This window comes from Pyxicephalus adspersus, chromosome 2 (genome assembly GCF_032062135.1).
Source record: "Pyxicephalus adspersus chromosome 2, UCB_Pads_2.0, whole genome shotgun sequence".
NCBI classification, from domain to species: Eukaryota; Metazoa; Chordata; class Amphibia; order Anura; family Pyxicephalidae; genus Pyxicephalus; species Pyxicephalus adspersus.
Window position 1 is genome coordinate 69,917,156 of NC_092859.1, and position 20,082 is coordinate 69,937,237.

Genomic DNA, 20,082 nt, shown 5'->3' on the forward strand with positions numbered 1-20,082 from the left:
CATTATCTAGAGCTCTGATCTGCTTGCTAAACCCGGCTGTTGGAGTGCCATGTGTGGGCAGATTCCCAATGATCGGTCGCCCCCCGCTGAGCCTCATTAATACACGCTGAGAGGGAGAGAGGCTGCGGGGGCGTGGTCTATGTCAGTGCGGCCCCGCCCCCTGGTGATGGCACGGCTGTGGCTGGAGATGCAGTCACTCGGCTCCGGCGGCTGTAGCACGGAGGAGCCCATAGACCGGGGGAGCGGCACCGACACGGATCTCTGCAGCGGGCATTCAGCACAAGCAAAGGATTAAATGGACCTTCAGTGGGCCGGACAGGGCTCAGTGATCACTTACCGCTGCTACAAGCGCTGCGCCTACCGCTATGGGGAACACGGTGCACAAGACCCTGCCAGGTGAGGCATCATACGGCATTCCGGGTACAAACCCCATGGCGGCTCCTCATCCCCCGGCCATGTATGGCAGCACCGACCGAGGAGCATGTCATGTTCATCCCCCATGTGTCACACATTACTAGCTGGATGCCCTGGGGGTAGGACGATTGTCTAGGTGCCCCGTGCCATCTCTCCTCCATGGGGCAGCTCGGAGTCAGGTTGTTTATTTTTAAAGAGTGATGATCGTTCCTTAGAAGCTGTGGAGGTGATACGATGTCATCGGGTGGGCGGGGCCTCGTGGAGCCGATAGGTGAAGCCTGGATCATGGGGAATTTAAATGGTAACGGCTGGCACCGTGCTGTGTGTGGGTGCGATCCATAGTCGGAGCCCCGACAGGTGCCGGCTCCCATCCCCCCCAGCACAGGCGGCTGCATGGATTGGTGTGGGAGGGGGACACAGAGAAATGTATGGCTATTCACCCTCTCAATGGGGCAGGAAATACCCCCAATTGCCCCTGACCCCACCTGGGTGGTACATTCAGCCTGATCATGTAACCAATGGCACCACTGGAAGTGTAAGTGATGTGCATTGGGTGTGATAAATCTGTGTGCAATTCATTCCCCCAGATCCTGGCTCCATCACTTCTGTCATCCGGCTTCATTTTCTATAACATAAACCAGAATTCTGGGGCGCGGTTCTGGTATATTGGCATTTGGTGTGAAGAACCGGAGACCCAAACACAACAATCCAATGTTAGGTGCAATAGGTTATTCCTACACTCAGCTGGACCATTGTCACAGGTGTGTGGGGTGTCACAGATTGGACAGACTTTCACTATTAAAGTCACTCTGTCAGTGAAAAAACTATTCATCCAGACATTGCTGGGAATTATTCACCCTGGTAGAGCTCGGTATGGATTTATTACAGCATGATTGTATTATTCCCACAATGCCATGGTAATTTACCTTATTATTGGATAGCTGTGTGTTGTGTTACTGATAGGTCTTCTTTAATAATAAATATGAATGGTGTATGGTGGGTGCCCTGATCTGTAGAATTCGCCACATATATCATCATATCACAAATATAACCGGGCAACACTGAGACTTGCTGCATGGTACATGGAAGCCCCCAATGTCGTTGTGAATCCTCTGACATATTTATCTATTGGTTGATTTTTGGAAAGTTCCGCTCTTTACACAGAAATGTCTCCAATACTACAACACTCTGCTAATCCCAGCACAGGAAAGATTTCCATATCCAGACATTAGCATTGTTCTGCCAGATCCATTGCTTACTTTATGGAATATACATTATTTCCCACATTAATGATCAGAAGAATTCCCATGAACTTTGTAGAGAGAACTTCATTGATGCTTTCCAGCAGCCATAAAATCTGGTTCAATCCCCACCCAAATATTGAAATATATCTACAATCTATGTGTAACATTTTTCTATTGCTGCCATACTCATTGGGTGACATTTAGCCCTTGGCAGATAACTCATATAAATTCTTATATATATTATTCTTCCTCCATGTTCCTGGATAGGCAAATTGTCTCGGTTTGGAATTAGTTCTTATCCGGTTACTGGTTATATTGTGGGTAAAGCTGAGAGTGGTTGTGATACCTCAGTGGGGTTGAAATAAAAAAATCTATGTTATAAATGTTAATGTGTTAGTGGAGATTAGCAGATCATGATAGGCTGCCAATAACGTTTTCTATTCCTGAAGTTTGGGATGAAGAGGTTCTGTGCCAACATTATGAAATCAGGGCACACGCAATACGCTTTAAGATTTAATCCATTCCTTAATGTTTTTGAGCTGCTTCTCTAAGAGATCTGAGTGTTTGGTTACTATTGAAGCTCTGATTGACTGAAAATGGAATCCATGAAAAGCCATCAGTCGCTGGTAAAGAACAATATCGCTATTTATAGGAATAAACAACTGACAGTTCCTAATAGTCTCAGAATAGACATCCATGGGGGATTCATGAAAAAAGCTGTTTGTTGGAGAATGATTCACCCTTTTTGTATGTGAATGTGTCAAGAGCTAGCTATTATTCCTCCACACAGATTAGCCATGTGCCCTATAACTTGAGAGGGAACAGATGCCACAGAGACGCTGCTGCCATTGTCCCACACTTACTGCACACATGCTACCAAGGAACAAAACAGCTGAGATGCCAAAATTAAATTGGAAAAGCGACATCCAAGCATTGAGCCTCTTCTGGACAAGATTAGACTCCCACACTTGTCACAATAATGTGGCTGAAATCAGTTGTTTCCACAACCCCATCCTTTACCATTGGTCAAATAATAAAAAAAAACCTTCTCCCTTACCATGGCTATGGAAGTTTTAGAGTTATTCTTTCTGTTGTTCTTGTATAGGATCCCTTGTTCTTTCATACCACCCAGTTCAAACTTTCATTGGGCATTAGTATGGTAAAATTTGTGTTTGATATCCACAGGTTCTTGTCTTAGATTTTATCCATCAACATTGAAGGCTATTGTACTTAGGTTAGGAACAATCGCATAGTTGCTTTGTTTTTTTGTGTGTGTGTCTTGATAACAGATACAGACCACTACTACATACTACATACTGATACAGATACAGACCACTACTACGATGCAATTGATATACCGTGTGCTGTTTTTTATTGGTAGAGTCAAGCTGCGTGTGCATTTTTATTTCTGCTTGGGAGAATGGGACATTATCTTTGAAAAGCCAAAGGCAGGAGGACAACAAGGGCCCCTGGCAGATGGTTTGTGTGTAGAGAAACAGTGAGGTTGTCAGCTGGCCTTCCTGATAACTCTTAGATGCAGTGCCCTGTATGTGAAAGCTTTAACCCCAGTACTTTTATGGCAGACAGATAGATTCTAAATGTACCTGAACTATGTAGTGACAAGACAATTTCCCAACTTCAAGTTTTATTTGTTTACAATGGATGTTTTATTTGGAACAAGAAATAAATTATTTGAACAGGGCTGCTGTTTTATTAGAATTTTTGGGATTTTTTTTATTTACTTTAAGTGGATTTGTCTATAAAAAACACACCTATTGCATAAATCAAAAATGTAACCATTGTCAATATGTACTACTTAATTCCTAATAAAAACATCCCATTGCAATTATTTAAAAATTACCCCCCCCCCCCCCTCCATTAATATATGGGCTCCATCAATTATTACTATTAAAAGCATGCTGTTTGCAAACAGCAGGAAGGGAATCAATAATGAATAGAATATATAATCCATGTGTATAGATAATTATGGACTATAGATAGGAATGAAAGGAATATTGGAGCTACTACTAATGAGTAAGCCATCGGCACCAGCTTCCATCATTCTGCTATGACAAGTTCCTTTAAAAAAAATTAGGCTAATGCCCTATTTATTTGGGTTGTCAGCTGCATGTAATCTATTTGTGATTATTTTATGTATTCGATAAATAAGCTGGTTTTATGGAGCTTGACTTTAAAAATGCCATGTGTCCAGCATTCTTGTAGTCATTTACTTGGGCTTTTCATGTCTGCATAACGGGACAGTGTTTACTAGTTGGCTTCCCTTTCAGGATTTTATGATCTGCCACATGCTTTTGCCAAGAGACAATAATTAAATTAATCTGTGCCCTGTGAGTCTTTGCAGTTTTCATTGGTGAAAATTTTTTTTGCATGTGCAAAAAGGGTGATGAAAGTGGGAAATAAAAGAATACATAAAGCATTGTAAGGTCACGTCAGAGCTTTGCCTTTGCTCACTGTTGGCCGCTGTGGCATTAATGGCGCCATTTCTTGTTTTTTCCCATTGTGCATTACAATGTTTTACACCAGAGGTGTCCAAACCTTTTGCAAAGGGCCAGATTTGGTGAGGTGAAAATGTGTGGGGGCTGGCCACACAGCACATGCCCACTAAGGTAACAGTGTGGCCCCCGAGCAGGTACGTGCACATACGCGCAGAGCACGTTCTTGTAATCAGAGTAGGCGTGATACCTGCGCACACATGGGGGCTCCCGTCCTGCCAATTATGCCCGCCGAGTAGCAGGCCGATAATTGCAAAGTGGTTGATCAACACTAATGAAATATAAAACTGCTTTTTTTGTACGCGTGTATTTTATACTGTGGTCAACAGTGGTGACGGGCCGCATATTATTGATTTTATGATAGAGGCTGCAGGCTGGTGGAAATCTGAACACGGGCCGGACTTTGGACATGTCTGTTTTACACCAACCAAAATCTTTAAAGTGGACTAATAACTACCATTGCTGCTCTCATTCTAAGGATGCTAAATGGCCTAGTAGCCTTTAGTAGTTTCAGTCACACACCTGAAATGAGCATGCAGATAACTGTGACGTGTTACAGGAATATGGAGGAAGAATATTATATATAAGTAGAGGATATGTGCCAAGGGCTAAATGACACCCAATGAGTATGGCAGCAATAAAAATGTTACACATAGATTGTAGATATATTAGCTAAATACCTGAGCTGTATACCGATTCTGCTTTAGTGAAGCAGAAGTTATTAAAGGACACTAGAAGCATCAGAAAACCAATCAAGCTGTACTATAACAAGGGCAAAAATGCACTCCATGCACTGAAATTCCTTTTCCTCCTAGCCAAATGAGCATTTAACACAGCTTACAGGTACTTCTAATCCAATACCAAACATTTTTTATGTTTCAGCTTTCAAGCTTTGGTTTCCACATTTCTTTCTATTCAAGGCCAAGTACCCTTTCTGCTGGTACAGAAAATGACCTGTTAATCCTGTTAGAAAACGTGTAACGTCTTGTGGACTTTACTGCAATCTTTAACAATGCTATCAGCTATCTTCTGTAAACTGCAAAGCAACACCTTCTTGGTAATGGTGATAAATGGAAGAGGTGTTTGTTGTTCATATCAGGAGAGGGTGACCACATTTCTTTAATACAGTGTAGTCTCCCTAGGACAGGAAAAGTCACTCAGTGTAGAAACTGTGAATGTAATCCATCTAAACCATACCCTAGTTTAGGCTCTACCCATTTCAGCTGATCTGCTTAGATATTTAGATTCTTGGTAGTTCTAGTAAGTCTAGACTGCATGGGGCAGTGGTTTGAATGGAGACAGGATCTGAATTCCTTCAAATCTCCAGGTTGGGGATAAGACAACATAATTCAGCATACGTTGTGTACAAAAATTATAAAAGGAAAATGACCGAATTGGTGGCTCCTAACAGGAATGTATTTGGCAGATAAAAAGAGTTGCACACACATTAAAACTGAAGAACATTAGACTGCACCCTAAAATAGGGCTGGGTTATCGGTCATTCTGCATTCTTTATTGGAAAATAAATTCTGGCTGCTCAGTGCAAGATATTTCCTCCAAATACAGCACTGAATATTCAGATCTGGTTTTCAGAAATAATGATCTAGTAAAGATTTGGGATCATGTACGTTGGGATTCCTCAGTTTTCAATTTTTATCTAAGGTTTGCACAAAAAAAAGTAGTCTTGAGAATGATGCAGGCATCCTTGTTACATGCCATGAAAATTCCTCTAGTTCTTTTAAGTGTGCTTGTGATTTATGTGAGTGAAGATAATCTGACCTAACCCTACTAGGCTTTAGTTTAAATCTCCTTCCTTCTGTCCTGTTTTTTTAGTCCCGTCACCTTCACAGTGTTTAATTTTCTTTAAGGGTATATACTTTTCACCAACACTTTGTGCAAAACTGCTGTTTTTCCTTTAGGTCTTCCTAAAGGGAATGATGGTAAAATAGTTTTCCAGTACAGAATGCATTTTTTTTAGATAATGGCTGTGAGCTATTTAAGTTTTATAATTTTTGTTACTTATTCAAGTTTCTACCATAGCCAAAATGTCTTATCATTAACACATTATAAAGCAAATGTCGAAGAAGAAGCCAGTTAACTGCACATTTTTAGGGAGGGAGAAAAACTCTTCAAACAAGGGGAGAGCTTACAAACTATGTACATAATGTCATGGTGAAAACTGAAACCTGGGACCCCGTAGCTGCACAGGCAAGAGTGCTATGAGCCAACAGTGCTGCCTATATAAAGTAGTTAAAGTAGGCCGTAAATCTTGTGATATGGTCAATAGAGTTGGAATGGCTTTACCTAAGTAATTTGGTCAGGGAATTTTCTAATCATATGCTCAAAGATCAAGCTCACAATATCTGAGATGAATGATTATAGTGGATAGGGTATGTCCAGCTCCTTGATAAACAGAACACCTATTAATGCATAGATGTTCTATTATTTCCTGTTTTTTTAATGTGTCAATGAAAATTGTTTATCTACACAAAACATAAAACATTAATTGATCAGACAAAGGAGAATTATTTAAAAAGTGTACTAGAAACAGGACTTACTACAGTAGATCTCCTTTGCTTTCCTAAATTATGACTGCACCAAATCTAAAAATTTGGCAACTTGGGGAAAAGTAATGAAAGAAAAACTACAAATAATTCAGTTAATACAACATTTTTATTTTAAAGACATTTTTTTTTGTGTTATAAATAAAATCTGCAGGTTGACATGCTGTATGTTACTCCCATCCCAATATTTTCCTGTTTACATTGTACTGGTCAGTCAGCAGCACATTACTCCTTTTATACTGTATCCTCTCTTTCCAGTAGCCAAGAAGTCTTTCCAGAAGTCAAGAGAATGAAAGATAAAGGATACATAGGAGCCTTTACCAAGAGACTTCTTATTAATGCCTTTGTATTACTTTGTACACATCCCAAACTTAATTAGCAGAAATTCTTTCCTGTTCCAAAGACAAAGGATGGCATGGAGCACTTGTCTGCCAAATAGCAAATCAATTTAAAACAAAGCTGTACATTTAATTGGAAAAGATGTTTGGACGTCCTGTGGTTATAAAATGCCAGACTAGCACCATGAACAACCACTTATAGGTCTGTTTGGCTGTTCATATTTGCATAATTTGCCCTGGTTTTGTTTCATGTTGATCTTGCATTGACTTGGAACATGGCAAAGATGGCCTGGAAAAAAGTTTTCATTTTTGTTTTGATTTTTGCTGGCTTTTGCAGTACAAAGAAAAAGACTTACCTTTTTTATTTCTGTACACCTCACAGAGCAATGGCAGGAAATGTCTTTCTGATTTGTTTTAAAAAAGAACCCATGGTATTGTTAGTGCAGGGTGGTACACTTAATAAAATCGGTGCCGTTGTTGACCATTCAAGTGCACTAATACATGTTTCTGGAAGCGTAGACACTCTCCAGCCTGCCATGCCAGGACTAGTTTTGTCTTATCAGGGTGATGAATTAGGAAAACACTGAGCGAGTCCAGCAGTTCTTTTACACTGTGGAATTCTAGGAGCGCATAATGCTCAGCACAATGGATAGAGCTACATTAAGAAGTCAGACGAGTTGCAGCCTGGCTTTCTTTGTAACCTTCTGTTTCTTCTTGTGGCAAGCTTTTATTAAGTTATTTATTGATAAAGTGTTACTGAAAATACAAAACCTTTTACATTATTGGACAGGCCCGAGTAACCCTTACAGGGAGCATTAGTAGGTTACACAGATGTTCAAAGTTTCCTTGAGGTTCTTCCCAGCTAGGAAGATGCAGAGCATTTGTAATTTGTGTGGATGGTCATGCTGGGAAATAAGCACACTCGCGTCTCAGTTGTTGGTGACTGGCACTAGAAAAAAATTAAAAATTTACCTGTTTTTATGAGCACTTCAGGAGGCTGTGCAAAAGATGCAGACAGTCTTATTTGTTGGTGTGTTGGCCAATTGTAACACAAAGGTAATACACATGAAGAACATGGGGAGGTTGTAGAAAATGGAAGCATGAGGGAGAAGTACTGATTGTCCTATACCAGGGCTTTCAAACTCTGGCCCACAACGTACTTTTTTTGGCCCCCAAAGGAATCCTAAATATGGATAGCAGCTGACCTGCCGCTGCATTGAAATAGCGCTGCTACTACAGTGGCCCGGCATCACAATTTCCAGTATCTATAGACCAGTGGCCTCTCTGACTATGCGTGGCCCTGCATTGGACTGTTTTATAGATGGAAGTAATGCCGGGAATTGTTCTAGCGGCATCACTGGTGTCTATAGACCAGCGGCCTCTCTGCCTATTCGTGGCCTCGCATAGGACTGTTTTATAGATGCAGGGAATGGTAGTAGCGGTGCTATTTCAGTGAAGAGGAAGTTCCAGCCATTCATAACATTAAGCCCCGCATTGGACTGTTTCCTGGGCGCAGGGAATTGTATTAGCAGTCCTATTTCAGTTTCAAGTTTTGCCCGCGACTTTGTCTAAGTTTTTTTTTTTTTTGGCTCACTGTGTGTTTGAATTTGACACCCCTATCCTATACAGTGATCTTAGAACCAGTAAGTTAAAGCTGTGTAAACTGATGAAACATATGTATTTATTAGCATTGTTAGTACTTGGATTGTACAGTTAGTGATGTACATTTACAATGTTGTAAATAAAGTACATCACAGTTTATTTTACAGGCAGCAAATGAATAAACATTATTTGGGAAACACCAACCAAGCTATGGATGCCCAGGAATAGCAACAGTAAAAAGGCAGAAAGAGTCTTTGGTCTCTTTCTCCCAAAATCCTTTTGGAAATCCAAACTACTAAAAATAAATTGCTGAATCCATGAAATTGGGTTTGCGGAAACACCCGTCCCTCCCCCTTAGACACACCATATGTTGTGCTACCAATGTGACAATCTCATACTCTGCTTTGCGTATACAAGAATGGTAAACATAAATTCATTGAATGGTCTATTCACAATAGGTATAGAATTAGGAGGAAATTTTGCAATTGTCTTTGTAAACATTGAATATAATAGAAGGTCATTGGATTGAAAATAGCTCTAAAAATAATAAAAGCAATTGTTTTTACAGGTATGCAATCTCTTATTCGTGGTATTCAGAAAATAACAGACAACCAGATGGTAAATGCCAGGTTAACCTTTTGGGTAAATGTTGGTCAAGTAAATGCCATACTGTGTTCTGTTTGTTTCATGAGGGCTCTAGATCAGCTATTCTTTCTGCAGTTCTCTGCTTCCACCAACCCTGCAATTGGCAGTCACTCCTTTTGTGGCTGGAGTATCCCTGCTCCAGCTGTATTTTTTTTCATAGTATAAATGGAAATTGCAGCAAACATAATGACTTGCTCGCAATGGGCCTGATCAAAGCTCTCCTAGACTATCAAGGGTGAAGGTGGGTGATCCAGCAAACCTGGAATGGATCCAACTAATGGCAAATTATTTTAGGAAACACATTCCAGGTTTGCTGGATCACCCAGCTTTACATATATTAGTCTAACTTCTCCAGTCTTGGGGAGCTTTAACCCCCCTAGCGGTAATCCCGAGTGTGACTCGGGGTGGATTTTCCATGCAAAAAGTGGTAATCCTGAGTTATACTCAGGGTCGCTAAAAAGATTTAAAAAAACCCACTTACCTTTCCGGGTGACGTCGTTGCATGCGTCGGTGTGGGAGGGAGGAGCAGCGGGAAATTCAAATAATTTTGTATTGAATTCAAAAAGGCTGTATTGAGTCCAATACAGGGAAATCTTGAATATATATATAATATGCTACTGTACAGTTATATTGCATATATCACTATTTTTTTATTTTAACAGATTTTTTAAATTTAAAGTATATTATTAAATATTTGACATATTTCGGTGAGTTATGCCTAAGAATTATAGACCTACAATGTAAAATAAATTTCCATGCAAAAAATGTGATGCTTTTTGCTTGAAAATACAGATAGAATTAGATTGCGGGGGGGTAAAAATCAGACCTAATGACTGAGAAAGTGGGGAAAAAAAAACATTGTCCTAGATCCTAAACATTGTCATCAGAAGCTGATAGCAACAATCTAAAATTAAACTAAACATTTTTAATTAATTGCCACAGTAAGAGAGTTTTTTTTTTTAAAGGTTGTTAACTCACCTAAATTTGTTCTGAACTTCGCATTTTCAGCTCCCCTTGCCTGGTTGTCAGAAATTAAAGGAATACAGATAGATACTTTTGGGACTCCTTCACACTAGCACAGAACATACGTTGGTGTGCTGAGTACTCATATGTTGCCATGCCATGTGCTTTAAAAAATGAAGAATGTGTGTAACGTATTGCATTTAGCTGCCAATTCAAGTGAATGGACTGTCAACCACAGTGCAATCCAACACAAACGGAAAATATATGTTTGTTTAATAAAACTGACTGCAATGTTGTGAGAAGGAGTCTTAACCACCAGTCTGGTGGGGCAGTTTTGAATATGTTCAATGATCATTTTTTGATACATTTGTAGACCATAGATAAATAGACAAAAAGTGGTGAAAAAAAAACCGTTTTTGCATTGAAGCATTTGTTGGCATTTATATCTCTCTTTTCTCCATTTCTTATTCGCACATGTATTGCTGCATAAAACGTCTAGCACTTTTATGTATGTTTTCTATACTATTCATACATGGTAAAAACAAAAAAAGGATTCCTTAAAAATTTTTATTTGCATTCTGAACTGGATGCTCACTAATTATATAGCAAAGTATTTTTTTAAGTTCGCCACACTTGTGACTGTTGTCCGTAAATACAATTTAAAAAAAGGAACCCTTGTGTGGCCATTCCTTCTCTTTTATTTAAACATTTGGTTGTGTTGCTCTCATTTGACGTTCTCTTCATAGTTTAGCACTTGCTTAGTTGTTCATCTGTAAATACGTGTCACAAGATGATAAACCTGACTTCCCGGGCTTTCTAATGCTGCCAATTCACTCCACTTTGGCTTGTATTAGATCTTTGCAATATGCATCTGAAGCAGCATTTGTTACCTCTGTGTAGGAGTGCGGTGTGTGCAGTCTGTAGGGATAGAAATGAGATTATAAATACCAGATAGATGTTACTTGTAAATCCGTATGAGGTGGGAGAGGCCTTCCTGTTTTTGGACTTGGCACAAAACAAATTTTCCAAAACGCCTGTAGGGATAAAGGGGAGAAAGGCTGTCAACATCCTGAACTGTATTTAATTAATTCCTTTTTATTACCATCATCTGAATAGGATTAGTAAAATAGAACAAAGGTAATCTACTACTACGTATAAACAATAGAATGATGAAATATATGTACATCCTTTAGTAAAATCTCTTAAATCCATCTCAACCACCATCCTAATTCAGCTTCTGTGTAATATGGTGCGTGTGTGGTTATGGGTTAATTCTTTTTTACCCATAAGATTTTTAGTTTGAGTCAGAATGCTTCTTATTGCCCTTTAGTTATTCCTAATAATTAATATTTTAACTTTAATAATTGTACATCTATTATTTGTGGTAACATAAAATCTGGTAAAATTGCTAACTTACATTTAGGGTTGTGTTTATATTGCCTAGTGAGATGGAACGCAAACAGGTCAGAAGCCTGTTCTAATTCTGAGAGATCTGGCCATTAAAACAAGGATTGCTTGTCTCATTACTTAACTGTTCTATCTTCTATATACAAATGTGTTTATGAATCAAATCTTTTCTCTGTTCCACCTTGGAAACACTAAGCTCTGATAGACACAGATGCTGTGTTAGCTAGTCGTAGGTATTATTAGGTCATAAAACAATCGGGTCCCCTGCTCATGAGTTGTTGTTTTGTTATTTGTCAGGCTAAATGTCAGAATGTAATGCTGAAAATCAGGTTTTTCAGTGAGCGTCTACTTCACTTGCATTGCCAGTTAAATTACAAAAAGTTGCTACATAAGACATTTAAGATGTCAAAAGTTTGTTTAAAATGCATGCTAGGGGGTTTCACTGCTAAGCCCTTAGGGACCTTAAGAAAAAAAACAACACGTCCACTGCTCAGCGCCATCACAATTGTAAAAGTAAACCTATACACTTTCTAATTTAAAAACTATACTTTCTAATTTAAAAAATACATTTTAATTGAATTGTGAATATTAAAAAGGTATTAAATTAAAACAGTATTCGATTAATGTATGTGGATCATGTCATAACACTTTCAGTACCATCTTTTGTACATCTAAAATAGCAGAAAAATACAAAAATCAAAATAGATCTCCCTTCACGATGCGTTTCGCCCAAAAGGGCTTACTCAGGGGAGTATGAGGGACCACAAAGCAAAAAATTGATGGCAAGTGTCAGCAGTATTCGAATTCTTTAAAAACAACGAATATCAACTACTGCGAATTGGCTGCAGACCCAATTGGTGAGGAAATTGATCTGTTTTGTTGTGACTTGCAAAACTCAATTCATCAGATCGATCTTAAGGGCATATAGTTACCTAGTGGTTGTCATAAATATCATAGATGGAGTTTTTGCAAGAATGTATACAACTCCCCAACCTAGTAACTATCCAACCACCAGGCGTACTAGAGGACATAAAAGTAGTCTGATCCACAGCTCTCCAGATTCCATGCAGTCAGTGGAGTCTGGATAGCTGTGGATCAGACTACCCTTTTGTCCTCTAATACGCCTAGTTTGATTTTTGTATTTTTCTGCTTTTTTAGATGGACAAAAGATTGTATGGTTCTGAAAGTGTTATGACATGATCTACATACATTATTCAAATACTCTTTTAATTTAATACATCAGAATTCAATTAAAAAAAAATGTTTTATATTAGAAAGTGTTTGAGTGCCTCATAAAAGCCTCTCCTTTTTCTTTCCTCTTTATTCTTGATCATTTGGTTCATACCGGAGGCTAGGCACATTTTGGTGAAACGAAAGTTAATATTGACTTTCCCTATTGTTAACATCTAATCAATGGAAAACTAAACCTAAAAATGCCAAATGATACATTAGATTTATTACATTCAATCTAAAGCCCTTTAAGGATAACTCAGTTGGCACCTTTGGAAAATGCATGTGTTCGCACTCAGGTAGATATCCTTCTTTCATTGCACAATGAAAACACAGAGTACAATTGTTTATTTCTTACAGAATCTGGAAGTCATTTTTTGTAACGCTTGTCTTTCAAGCAGTGCCAGATTTATAGCTCAAAAGAGACTGAGGACATAGAACATCAAGACCTTCAAATGTAGTGTACTTACAATCCTGTTTTCAATTGAAACAGAACTGAGGTGTAGTAGTATAAAGGACATCTATAAGTATCTACAAAGTAATACATTTTCTTTTTAATAGATGCAAACTTGTGACAATTTTGGTCACAATATATCTTTTCTTCATCCAAATGATTCAGCTGCTTTGTTGTTGCCAACTCTCCATGCACAATGTGTGTTTCCCCTAAAAACTAGTTTTTGTACTGTAAATCAAACATACATTTTTAAGCTTCTGAAGCAGGGTCGCAATACATTTTAAAAGTCAACAAAAACCTGGAAAAACAGAATTATTCATAAAATGGGCAACATCTTCTTTCCTAATATTCCCCCGGATACTTTTGTTACCAACTGGATACAGTACATGTAAATTTGTCTTTCTTTTTTAATCTTTTTACTTTGTGCTGATTTATGTTTAAAACCTGTTCCTCTCTTTTATACCTCATCTATTACGTATGGATTATATATGGTTATGTGTCATGTTTACAGATGTACCTGTTAAGCACAACCCATTTCTGTTAATAAATTAAAGATTTATATAAAAAAAAATTCTTCAGTTTAAATGAAAGCCACGTCTCTTTAAAATCAAAGATTTATGGAGCTGAAGTTATTTTTCAAATGTTATCTAATGATGAACTTTAGCACCCTTTTTTTCATCTGTCCATACTGGTTAATAAGATTCTTCATCAAATTAAAGTGAAACAGAGAGGGAACTTGTAGGACTAATAATCATTTTTGATAGCAAATGGAAAATGTTATTTTATGACCGTTTAGACCTTAATTCCTGCATCCTAAAGGGTATTAAAAATTGTTAGTTTTCATTAAGAACTGTGCCTGCTGTCCTGACGACACCCCTCAACCTTCCCTTAAAAAGTGGGCCCATGGCAGTCTTGGCTCATACTGTGTCATGGTGTCTCATTCAACCCAGAAAAGGAGAAGTGTCATGAGGAACATCAAACCACGAGATAGTGGGGAATTTTATTTTTATTTGTCCTGCAGAAAATAGTTTGGAACCTGGGTTTGTTTTTTGGCACGCCAGTAGGCAAGCAAATGGCTAGCGGAATGATATAAAAGACTAAGTGCCTTGAATCAGCCCTGTGAAGCACCATGAAGACACTTTAATGATGCCCTTGTCCACCTAATTGTAGTTGACAGGAAGAAGCTCTAAATAGTTTTCTCTTTGCTAGTGTTTGGAAATCTCGTCATTTTTTCTTTAATTTTCAGTTAAATGCAATGAATGCATCTGCTCTTTGAAAATGACTATGTGCCAAAGTATGTTGCTAAGCGACTTTAGTGATACACACCTCTGCTTTTCACGGAACACATTCCAACGCACATGGTAATAAGATACATCATGCTTCTTTTTCAGGTAGGCCATTGTTAACATTTTCAATTACAGATTGCTTGCTTTTTTCAGTTATTGTGACAAGTCCAGATTTTCAGGATTCCTGGAAACTTGGAGAGTAGCAGCATTTCATTTAGCAACACAATGCTAGCTTGAAGGTCTTTAGTCATTAGTGACATGCATGAAAGGGTCCTTCAGGCCATATTCCAGGTGAACAAAATTCAAAAGCCATGGTGTAGAAAGGCTGCAGTGGTAACAGGTCTCATTGGGTTTCTAATGAAAGTAAATCTAAACCGTGTTGTATGCGGCAGGACCATACCCTTTGAAATATGTGAAATAGAAAAGACTCAACAACTTGACCAGGAAAAACAACAAAAAAAATGTTTTCAATGTTTTCTCCTTTGGCCATTTTTTTCCAGCTTACATTAAAGTTTAGTGTTTAAAGCAGACGTTTATTATATGACAATGCATACACTAGCAGTGTTGTGCAGGTAGCTTTAATAATATATATTGTTGAAAATAATTATTGATTAGTTTTGGGGGTTATTGTTTCTCTCTAATAGCTTTTTGGATTGAGCCAGCTACTGTTTTTGCTTTTGGATTATATGTTTAGGACTGCAACTGTTTTGGCATGTGTGCAAACCAAGGCAGCAGAGAGCAGGGAGACGGATGGATGGAAAAGAGCAGGATGAGGGTAAATGACAGAGGCCACCCTGGTGTAGAGCTGTGTTATAAGTAGGGCTTTGCCAGACTTTTCAGAGCTGTTTGGAAAAGTACAGCCCGCAAATGACTTTGGGATATGTGCCATCCTGTTTTCTCTCCTATACAGAAGATAGCTAATGTTTTATATGTGGGCCTTAGTGGAATGTGCTATAGACCTCTATGCCTGATTTGTCCTGTATAGTTAGTGACTGTATTCAGAATTATAATAACCAATATTAGACTTGTGTTTAAAACATGAAAAGGTTTATTAACATGGGACTGAACAATTATTTCTTGTAGGCATCATTTTCTCTTTGATCTACCTGCCTAGCTGGATGATGTTGGATGCTTGCTGCTTAGTGCTCTTTAAGTGTCTAAGTTATATAGAAAATGCAGGCTAAATAATGTTTACGCTGCACTTCTTTAGACTGGTCAATAAACTGTTTCATTTAGTTCTTCTAGAAGTTTAATGGCTCAAGTTTGATCTGCTTGAAAATGTTTTATGACCAACAAACAATACTTTTTTTTCTTCTATGGCAAGGGGTATTTAAAAAAAAAAAAACATTTTTGCTTGCACATAATTGGATAGTTTAGGTAGGTAGAGCCTCGCCTTATTCAATAAGCCAACTGAAATATCCATTTATCAATATCAAGTGATGAAGAGATAAATGAGCATCTAAAACTCCTTTAGTTCACATCCATGCTAAAACATCAACTTTTGAAAAATGGCAAATATCCCCCCTGGCCCTTGTTATCCAGTTCATATATGTAGACGGCAATCCTTAGCAAAAGAGTGTGAAGAAATTTACTTATTCTCAACGTATGGCTTATAAGAAAAAAAAATGCTGGGCTCTAAATATCGGTTCTAAATGCTGGGCTCTAAATTGCTCTTCCTGTTGACCACTGTGCCTGGAACAGCTCTCATATTTGGTACTTTCAGACAGTGGAAATGTGGTTCTTTGTGGTTCTTTCTCTGCTGCTCCTGTATTTGTGTGAATTAGCACCAGGGTTGCAAAGAAGTGCCTTGTAATTTCAGGTTTGCATGAGCATATCATTTGATGCATATGACAAGACTGGGCCCAACACTCCATATTCCCTGTACAAGTGATGCCCTTTGGAGTTGGAGGGATAAAACAAAAGGTAAGTATATACTGCAGGGTAGTGCTATACTAAAGTGAACCTGAAACCACAGGTTCCCCCAAAGGCAATACTCACATATTTTGGTCTTCATGTCAGACACCCCTTTTTTATATATATATATATATATATATATATATATATTTATTTATTGATTGATTTTTAGCTTGAGCCTATAGCTTTAGGTGCTGGACAAACTTTTTGTAATTTATCTAGCTCCAGGCATCTCCTGTATTCTACCTGTTGGCAAAAGATCTCAGTAATACAAATTAGCTGTGATTCACCCATGCATGCCCAGTGAAACTTAGACATTTTACCAAGAAAATTATTTTTCGCACTGTTAACTCTTGTGGAAATAAAATATAAATGCTTTCCAGGAGCTGTTAATCAAAGGGTAAAATAAGCTTTCAGAAAATGTAGACTACCTAAAATGTGCTCTCTAAGCTGTTTTTAGGATATTTGTTATATTTGTGTGCAGTAAATTTAACTTGAAATATTGGCAGCAAAAAACGGGACCGTCCATCCCTGCTCATTCACACAATTTTAGTATTTCTCTAAAAGTCGGCCATAAATTTAGTAAGGTGCGGTTTGCAGAGTCAGAGTATACTCTGTATACATGAAAACTCTGGCTCGTTTGTGGCCTTCGAGGACTAGTCCATGCATTAAAAAGCTATGCACCAATGTCTGAATGTTGTATCTGGAAGGCCACTCACAACCAAAACCTAATTCCAGCTGACTATACCTGTAAAACACCTGATTGTTACCTATCCAAAATCTAGTCAGTACAGCAGCTCCAGGCCAGAAATGCTCAAGTTGTGTGTTATATTATGCTTTTGTTTGTGATCATAGTTAGACTTAATAAAGCCCTATTACGTATCAGAAGCTTTAAAGTGAAACTCAATGGGCAATAATAACCATCTGCCACTTTATGGTAATATTATCTGGTGCACAAATTGGGCAAATAGGTACTGCCAATAACTAAACCAAAGAATTAGTTTGTTTTTTTACTGATCTGACTACAGTAAACTTGATTAATTTGGAAATCGATCAGACATGGATCAGAAAATGTTTATCGATCACAGTGGACAAATGTATAGTGTTGGGCCACAACTACAGAGCCATCATAAATCTGTTTTATATGGAATAGTGTAAAGCATCTTGTATTTTTCCTGACAAGATGGTGTCGCTGCACATAGTAAATAAACGCAAAATATTTTCATTGTGAAATGTGCCTCAAGTTTAATTACCAAAGTAACAATTTAGCAAACAGATGGTGCAAATCCAGATGATGAAGAGTGCCTAAAATATGTATCCCTTTTATGAGTACATACATCTGCAAGAAGCTAAATAATACGTAAGCTGGTGTGTTTCATAGCGTAGGTGGTCCCTGTCTGCTTTTTGGATCATAAGTACATTCTCTCTTCCTAGAGCAAATATAAGTTTGATCCAGTTTTAGGTTGAAAATCAGAGACTTCTGAACTGCAACACTCCTTACTCACCCATTTATACTATTATAGTTTGAGTGGAGCTGAAATGTTCTGACATTCACAAACATCTTAGTTCAAGTGCCAACTATAAAACTGTTATTTAATTTAGTGCTCTCAGCATTATTTAAATGAACTGTGGGAGTAACCAGGAATAAAGATTTGTAATGTCACTATGTGAATCTTTTCAAAATTAACAGTCTGCTGGTGAGATAACCAGCTTCATGCTAAATTATACTTTACAACTTTAATTCAGTTTTAACATTTGTGTGTAAGGCTTCTATTTGAATGGCTTCTATTATCTTGGTGTGATCCTTATATGTGAAATTGATTTTTTTATTTGTTTTTATAATCAAGCTATGTATAGTTTTTTTTTTTTTTTATACTGCATAATAAATTGTTTTGGATGGCCTAGACTCTTTCCACCTATAGATTGCTTTTCTGAGCTGTTAGAGCCTACAAAAAACTTTTTGTTGTGATCTTTGAGTATGCATAATTTATTATTTAAAGTAGTTAGAAAGATCAAGGATTTTAAACACCTAGCATGCAGTAAAAATGCATTATTGTCCGTAGTCAGGGCACAGGTGCACTTTAAACATCGGTCAACGGCCTTTATAATAATCCCTAAGCATGTAGTCTAGCACACTATATTCTTATGGCCATAGTTGTCAAGGAAGAAAATGAGGCAAAATCCAAAACTTCTAAATTGTTTTTCAGAAAAAGTGCTAAGAAAAAAATTGTCCAATTTGTCTAACCTTCATGTTGCACTTCTTTAGTAAGAAGTAAGGGGAAATTACATTGCACATACAGCAAAAAGTGTCATGGGTTTAGTACATCCCTGCTTTATGCAAAACTAAAGAAATAGTTTTGCTATATTTACTTTTTAATGTTTAATTGTAATATCTTGCCTAATTGCAATGATAGCTGGCAGCTCCACAATGTAAAATGTGTACAGTAAAACAGCCCGGTTTCATATTGCCAACATCATTATCATGAAACTGTAAAACTGGAACTTAAGAATGTTGTTACTAACCTGAAATATATATATTGCATTCCTTTTTAATAATTGGTTTCATTGAGACATTACTATTATAATAATGCTTGGCTGATCTCCAAGCAGCATGATTTGCATCCGGTTTGATTTCTGTTTGATGTGATTGTTATCAAACCCTTTTATTTAATGCAGCAAAAAAAAAAAAAAAAAGACTCTCCTAATGAGTGCTGATCATTATACAGAGGAAATACTGTATTTTTGGTTGCATAGTACATAGTACGTTAGGTTGAAAAAAGACCATCAAGTCCATCAAGTTCAACCACTAGGGAAATAAACATATCCCAGATATATGATATAGTTGGTCCAAAGGTAGGCAAAAAAAAACCCTGGTACAATACAACAGGGGAAAAAAATTCCTTCCTGACTCCATGAGGCAATTGGATGTTCCCTGGATCAACAGTCACTGTTATTTTTCCTTTAAAGCCTTAATACCCAGTTATATTTTGTGCTTCTAGAAAAACATTCAGCTTTTTCCTAAAGCAATCTATAGTAGTTGCTGAAACTACTTCCTGAGGGAGTTGATTCCACATTTTCACAGACCTTACAGTGAAGAATCCCTTCCTTATCTGGAGCTTAAACTTCTTTTCCTTTAGATGCAAAGAGTGCCCTCTTGTTCTTTGTAATCTCAAAGTGAATAATGGGGAAGAGTGTTCTATATATGGACGGTTTATATATTTATACAGGGTGATCATATCCCCCCTTAAACATCTCTTCTCATAGGAGAATAGATTCAGTTTAGCTAATCTCTCCTCATAGCTGAGCTCCTCCATTCCTTTTATTAAATTAGTTGCCCTTCCCTGCACTCTCTCCAACTCAACAATGTCCGTGAACTGGTTCCTAAAACTGGACTGCATATCCCAGACGTGGTCTGACCAATGCTTTGTACAAGGGCAGGATTTTGTGTCCATCTCTGCAGTCTATTCCTCTTTTAATACAAGAAATTACAGTGGTACCTTGGTATAAG

General features: G+C 37.8%; 1 protein-coding gene across 2 annotated transcripts in view; it reads left to right on the plus strand.

Annotated features, from left to right (window-relative positions):
- Nucleotides 1-214: 214 nt before the first annotated feature.
- The window catches only part of NEURL1B (neuralized E3 ubiquitin protein ligase 1B), a 50,298-nt gene continuing 30,430 nt past the window's right edge, over nucleotides 215-20,082 (plus strand). For both annotated transcript variants that reach the window (XM_072400956.1, XM_072400957.1), the window contains exon 1: nucleotides 215-396. In XM_072400956.1, coding sequence (XP_072257057.1) covers nucleotides 366-396 — 31 coding nt within the window. In that variant the 5' untranslated portion in view covers nucleotides 215-365. The remainder of the gene's footprint in view (nucleotides 397-20,082) is intronic.